Source organism: Misgurnus anguillicaudatus, chromosome 25, assembly GCF_027580225.2.
Source record: "Misgurnus anguillicaudatus chromosome 25, ASM2758022v2, whole genome shotgun sequence".
Taxonomy (NCBI): Eukaryota; Metazoa; Chordata; class Actinopteri; order Cypriniformes; family Cobitidae; genus Misgurnus; species Misgurnus anguillicaudatus.
In genome coordinates, this window is record NC_073361.2 from 13214035 (window position 1) to 13224773 (window position 10739).

The 10739-nt window shown below is 36.0% G+C and overlaps 1 protein-coding gene and 1 long non-coding RNA gene across 3 annotated transcripts in view; both read right to left on the bottom strand.

Moving 5' to 3' along the window:
- Nucleotides 1-5516, bottom strand: part of LOC129425573 (uncharacterized) — a 40267-nt gene extending 34751 nt beyond the window's left edge. For both annotated transcript variants that reach the window (XM_055181616.2, XM_055181615.2), the window contains exons 1-7: nucleotides 5394-5516; nucleotides 3227-3280; nucleotides 2963-3016; nucleotides 2816-2869; nucleotides 2517-2570; nucleotides 1675-1728; nucleotides 671-724 (exon numbers count right to left, since the gene is read on the bottom strand). In XM_055181616.2, coding sequence (XP_055037591.2) covers nucleotides 671-724; nucleotides 1675-1728; nucleotides 2517-2570; nucleotides 2816-2869; nucleotides 2963-3016; nucleotides 3227-3280; nucleotides 5394-5501 — 432 coding nt within the window. In that variant the 5' untranslated portion in view covers nucleotides 5502-5516. The remainder of the gene's footprint in view (nucleotides 1-670; nucleotides 725-1674; nucleotides 1729-2516; nucleotides 2571-2815; nucleotides 2870-2962; nucleotides 3017-3226; nucleotides 3281-5393) is intronic.
- A 501-nt stretch (nucleotides 5517-6017) lies between these two features.
- Nucleotides 6018-10350, bottom strand: LOC129425736 (uncharacterized). The gene is made up of 4 exons (XR_012368146.1): nucleotides 10225-10350; nucleotides 7454-8065; nucleotides 6379-6552; nucleotides 6018-6081 (listed from the first exon to the last, which is right to left on the bottom strand). It is a non-coding gene; the product is annotated as an uncharacterized lncRNA (long non-coding RNA).
- Between the last annotated feature and the right edge of the window lie 389 nt (nucleotides 10351-10739).

Below are 10739 nucleotides of genomic sequence, written 5' to 3' on the forward strand. Positions count from 1 at the left end.
ATTCAGAAACCTGTATCTCACTCAAAACAGCATGGATGGATTTTTTCCAAGTTTGTATGCATGTGGAAGCATCAGAGACACAAAATAACACTCCAAAACACAGAAAAAGTGAGTTTTTCATAATATGGGCACTTTAAGAATTTGAATTCAAATATTGCACCTCAAGAACTTTTAAAACACATTGCTTTACGGCAGTGATAACAAACGCTCTTTGGCTCTTTAATGCTACATCACAGATTTGCGACATTTCTGTCTTTCAGTGGCTGTAGGTTTGAAATTTGAAATGCTCACCTTGACAGAAAGAAGCTGGATTAACGTTCTTGTGGATTAATAACTTTAATATTTCTTTGTACTTCATACTCCAGAGAGGACCGCGGTTGCAGCACATCGTCATTTTAATTACTTTTGGTACTGCTTTAGAAATTTCATAATAAATAAGTTATTGTGATTAGAGTTCTCAACGGGCCTAAAAATTACAAACCGACCCGGCCCGTGGCTTTTAAAGCCCGGACCTGATGTAACCCCACACATCAACGTGAATTATTTGTCCGACCCAGCTCATTTGCTTATATTTTTGACCCGAACCCGTTGAGAACTGTCTGAAAATACAGTCATGTACTCTGTTTTACACTATTACACCTTATTAAAATACTTTTTAAAGTAGACTGACCTTTGGTCCCATGAAGCCAGGTGGTCCTTCACTGCCGGGGTTTCCAGATTCCCCCTGAAGGAACATGACAGTATTTTAGGTCCCATTGAAGAGACTTTTGGAGTTTAAATGTCATTGATGAGAGGAATAAGTTAAGGAGCTATTTAATTGGTCTAAGGAGTTAATTGAAGTGTTAGGATTTAACTAGCACTACCCTCGGTCATGCATACACAGCACTTGACACCAGATACGAAGGGTCATGGGAAATAATAGCAGTAATTCTATTGAACATTTCCAGAATTAACACAACGATGTGACAAATACACTGGTCATGTTGAAATATTGAAACTCTTCAATGGCAATGTTTACATGCACATAATTTTGTCAATACGATTGAAGGTTATGACAAATACCGTTTACATGCACCCCAAACATTGCAATCTGATTAAAATTTTCGTTTACATTCGAATCGAATGTCTGCGCAAGCGAACAGCCAGGGTTGCCAGATTCGTGTATCAAAGCCATCCCAATGAACATTCAAAACTAGCCCAAAAGCATCCCAATGACTATTCACAGCCCAAATACCAATAACTAATCAACAAAATCCTTTCATCTGTAATCCACAGAAAAAGACTATTGGTGGAAACAGTTAAAAAAGCAGAGGACTTGGCAACCCCACACTGCGCATAGCATTTTTTCATCGAGTTCATGCTTTATCTCTGGATAAAACTCAAATCTGAGTTGATCAAATCAAATCAAAGCTTAAGAAGCTTGCATCCGATCAACCTCAATCGTATTGATTAAGATGTTTACATGAAGGCTTTTTAATACGATTGAGCTATCAATACGATTACAAACTGATTATTTGGTTGCATGTAAACGTAGCTTGTGACACCTTTCTCGTGTAGGTAACTTAGTGAATCTATGAAAAGCTATTAAAGAACTAGTAGTCAAGTCTAGTCACATGTCTGGGTACCTGCGGTAACAAGGGCACACAATTTTTGGCACATAATGTTTAATCTTACCTTTGGACCAGGCCCCCCAGGAGATCCTTGTCCACCTTTCTTCCCGTCCTCTCCCTATTAAACCACACAAATGAAAGAGCTGTTAATAACCATGAAAAATGTGTCATAAGGCACTGCAAGAGGTCATATTAGTACCTGAGAGGTACATATTGGCAGTGTTTGGGAAAGTTACTTTTAAAAGTAATTTCATTACAATATTAAGTTACTTCTCAAAAAAGTAACTAATTGTGTTACTTGGTTACTTTTCATGAAAAGTAACACTTATGTTACTTTTGCGTTGATCTCTTTCAGGCCTTGTAGTGTTTTTCATGACTGAGAAGTTCTGCATTCAGAAATTCGTATTTCCATCGCAAAATGTCAAGTTCTGGTCTCCATTTCTGACTCAAACTGTTCCTGCTCAGGCATGCACGCATTAATTGCATAATTCTAAGTGACTACATTCCGTTTAATTCAGTACATTATTATATTTTTTTAATCAAATTAATTAAACTGAAAAGTAACTCGCATTACTTTTTTAAAAAAGTAACTCAAATATTAATATGTACATTTATAAAGTAATGCGTTACTTTACTCGTTTCACAAAATAAGTGTTGCTAAAGTTGTCGTATTTTTATCAACATTATATTGTTTAAGTCCCTCCACTTGCTATGTCTATATATCTCTTACATCCATGCATTTTTATAAATTGCTATTTTTCTTCTGTTATCTTTTTCTATGCAGGTCCACCCAACATCTGGTACAGTGACCATGCATAAAAGAAACCATTGACACATTCAGACCATACTGTTCACAGGCCTGGCAAAGGGATTGGAAATTGGCTCCAATTATTTGATTTTACTTACCATAAGTCCTGGCATGCCTTGTTTCCCTGACAACCCTTGTCTTCCACATTCACCCTGGATAAATAAAATAGACTGAATATGACTTCTAATATTGGAAAAGACAAGCTCGTTGAATTACATCCAGGAACCAGGAATTACAGTAGGATCCTGAGAACATTGAGGTTCACCATTGTGGGAAGAAGCTTTGTTTCTGCCAAACAAATGTTTCATCTAAATTTGAGAATGAGCAAACAGCATCTGCTTCATTCCCAAAAAGAATCACTTTGTAGTCAATTTATTTATCCTGATACAAGACTTACTCTCAAACCTTTCAATCCTCGTACACCCTCTAGCCCTGGTGGACCTTCGTCACCCTGTGATAAAAAGAAAGCAGACCATACAGAGTTTTGCTCATGTAAAGATACAACAATATTGTTAAACAGCATTATAATGTAAGAACATATTACCTTCTGTCCAAGTTTGCCCTGCTCTCCAGGCTCTCCTATTTTCCCGTGGCGTCCCTTTATTGAGAAGATGTATAAACTTCAGAACCTAATCACAGATCAGCTGAGGTTGTAAACATCTAAACGCAAGTACATCAATGCAAAGTTTTCCATCTTCACAGACCCAATTTTACTACTGTACAGTATGTAACGCCATGAAATATCCTGAAAAGCCATGAAATATCCTGAAAGGCCATGAAATATCCTGAAAACATGGGGTTTACTCACAGTCTTACCATCTTGACCCGGATACCCTTCCTGTCCCTTCTCACCATCAGAACCCTGTCGAGAAGCCATCAGACATCAGACTTTCATTGTAAATCAGTCCAGTTCACCTAGCCTGATCTTACCATAATTCCTACATGTTTTATGAGTAGGCTAATTTGTATGAATTTGTACGAAGTTAATTACGTACGATTATCATAAACAATAATAAAGAAACTCCATCCCTAACCCCAATGTCACAGGGGCAAAGGCAGGTATTAGCCACCTCGTAAAATATGCCCAAATTGCCATGAGATAGGGATGGTTCACTCCAGATTAGACATTAGCCAATATTTTACTCAACCTCAAGCAACCTCAAGACTTTCTTCTTTTAGCCAAACACAAACAAGTTATATTAAGGACCAATGAGTGTCTTACATTCCAACTTGTTGTCGACATGTCAACAATTTTATGAGTTTACAATCCAGGGCTTTATCTTACACACGGCGCAAAGCAGGGCAATGCGCGACCCAAGTGTCTTTTGCTAGTTTTCACCCTGCGCAATTATAATTTTCACGTTTAGCGCCGCGTTGTTTAAATAGCAAATGAATTTGCACCCAATTTTGCGCCCATGGGCATTCTGGTCTAAAAGCGAGGAGTGTTCAGGCACATTTTTAGCACGTTGCTATTTTGAGGCAACTAAAATAGATTACGCCATTGACCAACAAAAACCTGCTCTAAAGTCTAAAGTCAATGGTGCAATATGTTTTTTTGTTATTTAAAGAGCGCATTAGTAATATGCGCCTATAAACGGGAGGACAACGCGGGTTTGCTTATCACACACATGAATGCGGAGCAGCACAAAAACGTTTTTAAATATGAAAGATTACAGGATTAAATGTAAAAGATTATTATTGAATCTCTTGGACATAAATGAGGACCGATTATGAGACGTTAGAAGGCGCAAAGAGCTGCTTTACCTGTAGCCTGGTAAGTGCTTTAAACAAATGCATCTGTTTTTAAATGTTTTTAAATGCTACCTCACGGATTTATTGTATATGATGACTCTGTACCTGTGGATATGATGAGAAGAGAAACATTATTAAGTAATGCTTAAAAAAAACTGACGCTGTCCAAGTGCTGAAACGTGCGGAGAGCTGTTTGTAAATTCTTTATCTCCTGTTTGTAACAAATAAAGTATTTTTAGAGTACAAACCTTTTCTTACAAACTTGTAAATGATTTTTTGATGATATTGGAAAGCCATTTAAAGCAATTAAAAGCCTGCGTTTTTACTTCCATGACTACATGAAAACGGGTTTTAAAGGTTTTAATGAAAAAATAACAATTTCAATACAAGTGAAAAACAACACAATTATTTAACATTATTCTTAAACTGGGGATCTTCTTCCTCCGCTTAGTTTTTCAGTTTACAAAGTCCGTCATCTAAATAGGTATTAGACATAGCGCCAGCGCAACAGGCTTTTAAAGGGGATGAGAGTTGAGACTCTCATTGGTTTATTGCACGTTACGCCCAAAATACTCCCATTAATCATTAAAAAAATAGGACCAACCCATGCGCTCGGTGCACAAACCATTTTTCCCGTCGTTAAATTAGCAAAAGTGAATTCGGACACGCCCATTTAGAAGTTGCGCTGTGCGCTTTAGACAATGCGCTTAGATCGTTAAAATAGGGCCCTTAATGTTTCGTATTGATTGCTAACTCAAAATATTAATAATTTTCTTTACAAATGTAACGTTTCACTTCAAAAGATACATATTAACCCACCAGAGTCATTAGATGGATTATTTATTCTGATAATTAATGGGCTTTAAACAAGCAGCTATTATCTAGTTTGTCTATGAAATAATTTTGAATTTGGTGGTTACATGCCGTTTTTGCCAAAATAACTTATGAGATGTTTGATATTCCATCAACAGTGATAACAAGGTGTTTGGTTTTATTTATTTAATTTATTTTTGGGCTATCCTTAGACAATATGGTTGCCTTGTTTTAGCCTAGATGCTGTGTTTGGACACCTATTAGATATCTATGCTGGGAAGTCATATACACCTAGGATGGCTTGAGGGTGAGTAAAATATAGGCTGTTTTTAATCTTTGATTAATTATTCCTTAATAGATACTGTGTTTACAACTAAGCAAGATTTTTAGTGATGCAAAACTTGATTGACCGTTTGTCCTGGAGGTCCGGCTGGACCAGGTGGCCCTTGAATGCAGTCAGGTTTTTTGGGGATCTTACAATTCGTAGGGCACTGCAGAGGTAAACAAACTACTTTCATGTGAACCTTATTGACATGACTGTTGATCCATAACAATAATATTAAAAATCTAACTCACCCTTTCATCATCCTGTAAAACAGCAAAAAGGATAGGAGAGAAACATTTAGATTCCAACGACAAAAACAAAAGTGTTTATGTGCAAAAGTTTTATATGCAATACAGGTATTTTTAGCTTTAGTTTAAGGGAATATATTCCCCATTCATTTTATTCATAGACGTACCAGTTTTTCAGTGAATACCCACTTCTGGTTTAAGTGTAAGATGTTAACTACAAAAAATGTCAACTAAAAAATTATATATAAAAGCATATATCGTGACTTAACAACATTATTAATTGTAGGTCAATCTGTAAGTTTATATGTTAAGACTAAACCCGACTCCACCTGATCTTGAAAATTCTGAGAATAGCATACTATATCAACTTACTTTACTAAATTGATTTGATTGATTATAGTAAAAAAGTATTGGATCAAAAGCACTCATAACATGACCAGTCTATACTCCAATTAGATTGCTTACCACACAGATGATTTCACATTGCTGTGGATCACAATAAAGTCTCAGTTTCTGGATTTCTATCTGCAAGGAATTGGAAAGAAAAAAATCTAAACATAGCTCATAAATTGCAATACAAAGAGAACTAAACTTATATTGTATATTGTTATATACTTATATTGTGAATGTGATATTCCCAGTATCATATTGTGAATGGGATATTTGCAATATATTTGTATAATAGCAAGACACAACTGCAATAGATCAGTGTAGGATCATAAAAATAACCATACAAGATGATTTTGATTACCAATGCTGTAGTTAACTTGGCATACAGAAATTTTTATGTGGTTGGTTAGCGATCTGGTCAATGCCACTTACAGAAAGTGTAGCATCAGACCCAAAGCGTTTGGAAATCTGAGTCTTCCCATTAATGTAGATGGGCACAACAGTTTCCAGAGCTTTGCCCTCAATCTGCTGGTCATCTAGGAAAAAGGTGACATTTTGGGGCCTAACCAAAACCTTCAACTGGTGCCAGCTTCCATCAAAAAGTGTCTGTAAGATTTCAGATACTGAGAATTTAGTACATGGTGCTACAGTATGATAAATGAGTTGTTAAACCTTAACTCTTTCCTCGCCATTGACGAGTTAACTCGTCAATTAAGAGAAAACGCTCCCCTGCCAATGATGAGTATTTCTGGCAATCCGCAATACCGCTATTATCCACCAGGTGGCTCAAGTTATACAACACGGAAATAATGCCTCACGTGAAGGCATTAGATACATTCTATGTTTATATTTTTAAAAAAGAACATTTTCTGGAAGGCATTAAACTTTTGTGAAAATCATGAAAAATGCTGACGCTGGCTGGCAACTTAAAAAAAAAAAACGCTGGCGAGAAAAGAGTTAATAAAGAGTTAAACAAGGATTGTTTACTCACTCTTAAGTTATTACAAACCTGTATAATATTCATTTTTCTGCTAAACACAAAGGAAGATATTTTGAACAATGTTGTTACCAAACAGTTTTGGAGCACTATTGACTTTCATAGTATTATTTACTATAATGGAAATCAATAGTGCTCATGCTTTCTGCTTGATTACAAATATTTGACAAATATTCTGTTCAGCAGAACAAAATAAAAAGGAATACAGGTTTGGAACAACTTCAATGTGAGTAAAGGATGACAATATTTTCATTTTTGGGTGAACTATCCCTTTAAGAGTTGGATGTCCATCGACTCAGTTATGCAAGAAACAACAACACACTTATTATGAAAGTAAGAAAACATTAAAGTGATAAAGATGACCGTTGCTGCAACATCAAAAGATGAAAAAAGTCTTTTTATCACAAATATAGACAGAAGTAATGAGTAATTTTTACATTCAGTCCTCCACACATTCTGGTCTCGGTAAGGAGCCTTGTTATGGTAGTGTACTGTGAAAGTTTTACTAACCTCAATGTCTCTATCAAAAGTAATGATCTGTTGGCCATTAAGCGTGTTGGTGGTTGTGAAGCTGACAGATTTGTCATTTCCACTTAGTGTGACAGCAACCTGAACCTGTCCATCTTTAGACAGCACCCTCCACACATCAAACTTTTCCGTGTTTGAGGGCTCTATCAACCTTACAGTTGCCACAAACACATAGGATGGTGGAAGACCTTCTGGAAAGACTTCCCTTTAAAACAATTTGCAAACCTACACATTTAGCTCTATTGGGATTTAGTGAGAAATCATTGACTTAAAATACTGTCAACTCGATTAAGATTAAAAACATTTTATACACATTTCAATGAGTGACGATTTTGTACCGACTGCCAAATAGCCAGTAATTACATATTAAATGGATCTGCCTTAAAAATCATTTGAATGAACAAATTAACATTCATTTTAAAACCGACTTTGTGTTTTCTGTAACATCAATGTTTTTGTCTAGCAGATAGGCTGTCTCGGACATTAATGAGCTCTGTATCTTCTTTGCCTTCTCATGGATCTTCATTCCCAACATCAGCTCAAAGCCTTTTACATCCCGGGAAGCCACAGGAATACGTGTGGGACATACAGATTCTGGGTCAGGAAACAATGTCAATTATCAAGATGATCGTGGTACCACACAGAAATGGTGTCTTATTCATTTTCTAAATCTTGCCTCACATCTAATTGAATCAATATGTTATGTGCTTTTTGATAACCATGCTAACTTTCATAAAGAATGATTAAAAGCATATCTCAAAGCATAAAGCCCTCCATGGTGCCGAATATGATTTAGATTAAAGAAGTACTTCTGGCAAAATTAAAAATTTTGCCATTGTTCGTGTTATTTCAATCTGTTATTTCTTTATCAGAAAAATGCTGGGATATTTTTTAAATGGCACTGGGTCAAAAAGGGACGAGCCCAGACCCTTGGATAGTAATTTAACCAGGGCCAGCCCTTTGGGGTTATGGGGCCCTATAGGCGAGACCTTGAAAATGGGCACAACTGGTGTAAAAAATTTCATAGCAATGCAATTTGACAAGTGAAATTAAAACAGACAAAAATGAAAATGTATATATTTAAGTGTAGAAATTTTTATTTTAGTAATTTTTTATCAGAAATGCAGAAACAGCTTGTGTTATCTTAGATCTTGTATAGACGGCATTGCTTGACTTAAAGTCTTTATAACTTATGATTTTGTATTTCGTAATGTGACGGTTTTTACCTGCTCTGAGACACATCAAACACAACAGTGTATTCGCGTCCAGCGGTAGACTGAACAGAGGCATAAAACTCCTGCAATGTCTCATTTAAAAGAGAAGCAGAGATCTCGAAATTACAATTGTTCCGTCTTTGTCGTAAAAAGTCCCGGAAAGTGTTAACTGCCCATTTACTTGTCTTTTTCGTATTTACCTCATCTATGTCGTAGACTTTAAAGAAGAGACGCACACAGGTAACTCGCACACGCATCTCTCTCTCTCTCATTGATCTTATTTAGCTCTGCCAGTGTTAATTCTTTCTTTGTGCGTTTTTTGTCATTCAACATCTTGTCAAAGTCTTCTATTTCGTCTCGTGCCTGGGCCCATTTCTCAAAATTGCCATATTCACCATACAAATTAAACAATATGCAAAAATCATCCATTTAGCCAACTTAAATAAACATACGTGTCTCTAAATCAAGTGTAGAGAACTCTCACGCAAGTGTAACTGTGTTACTATGGTTACCAATGTTTACAGTAGCGGATTAATATCGAACTGTAATCCAGCCAATCATAATCAAGTATTTAAACAGCCCGTGTTATAAACCTGAATATACATGGCACACACAGTAAATGGTAAAATAATTCACAGTTTTTCAATATTTTACTATGTTCTTACTTAACTTAGATGAATTAATACATACCTATCTTTCTTTAATGCGGGCACTTAATCTTTGTACAGCGCGTCATGAATGTGTTAGCATTTAGCCTAGCCCCATTCATTCATTGGGATCCAAACAGGGATGAATTAAGAAGCCACCAAACACTTTAAAGACACTAACAGTCTTCAAATAGGGAAAACATGGAAGTGTTTAGTGGCTTCTAAATTCATCCCTGTTTGGATCCTTATGAATGAATGAGGCTAGGCCAAATGCTAACACATTCACGATGCATGGTAAAAAACTGTGGTGTTTTCCTACTGTATTTGCAATGCCTTTCAATCACCTACGTTTCTCTTAATTCGTCTGCCATCTGTATTGATTTTATTCACTGCATTAATAATGATTTTATTCCATCACAATGCATTATGGGATTGCTTTTTCTGTGAGGGACACAAGCGTGAAGGACAAAAGAAGTTCTTATCTACCCTTCAGAAAAGCTTTCACACTAGAATTTACAAAGGCAAGGCTAGGGTTTGAAACAAAGTGTTATTTTGACTGATACGTCTGTTGGTGCTTAAAGGAATAGTTCATCCAAAAATTAAAATTAGGTAATCATTTACACACCCTGAAGTGTATTTGTTCTGTTAAACACAAAGACACTTATTTGTAATCAAGCAAGAAACAGCACTATTGACTTGTATAGTAAGAAAAAAATACTATAGAAGTCAAAGGTGCTTAAAGATTTTCCTTAGCGTTCAGCAGATCAAAGAACAACCTGAGGTGATAACAGAATTTTAATTTTTGTGTGATTTATCCCTTTAACAACAAAACAAAGTGTCAAATGGTGCATCACAGAAACTACTATAGTCGAATACAAGAAATAGCCCGTACCAGCTCGAATATCATCATCATCTTCCGCTTGTGAATAGGCGAGAAAGAGCAGTGCTGTAAAAGGCCTCAAAATCCACAACATTTTAAACTTAGGTTTTAGTCCTTGTCAGTCTTTAGGGCCCTGAGAAAAGAAAAAGATTAAAATATGTTTGTTTTGGATGCATAGCCTCACTGCAGTTTGTAATTATTTTAAATGGTTGAGAATCAGTTTGCTTACATGATTACCGAAAGATGGCGGTTTCATTTGATTATAGCTGTAATGTTATACAATCACTTAAGCTAATCAGATCACTACACACATTTGCACGCAGGGTGTTTAGTTGGCTCCTCCGAAACAAAATCAAGTAATTACATCTGGGATTGAACATCTAGTATAATATAAAAAACACTGCTAAGTATTGCATGAGTAAATAACCACAATTGAGGCTCTTGACCCATATTCTCAAATTAAACATACTGTGGCACAAAATGGATAACAGTATCTAACCAACAAAGAATGATGATTTTTGCAGACA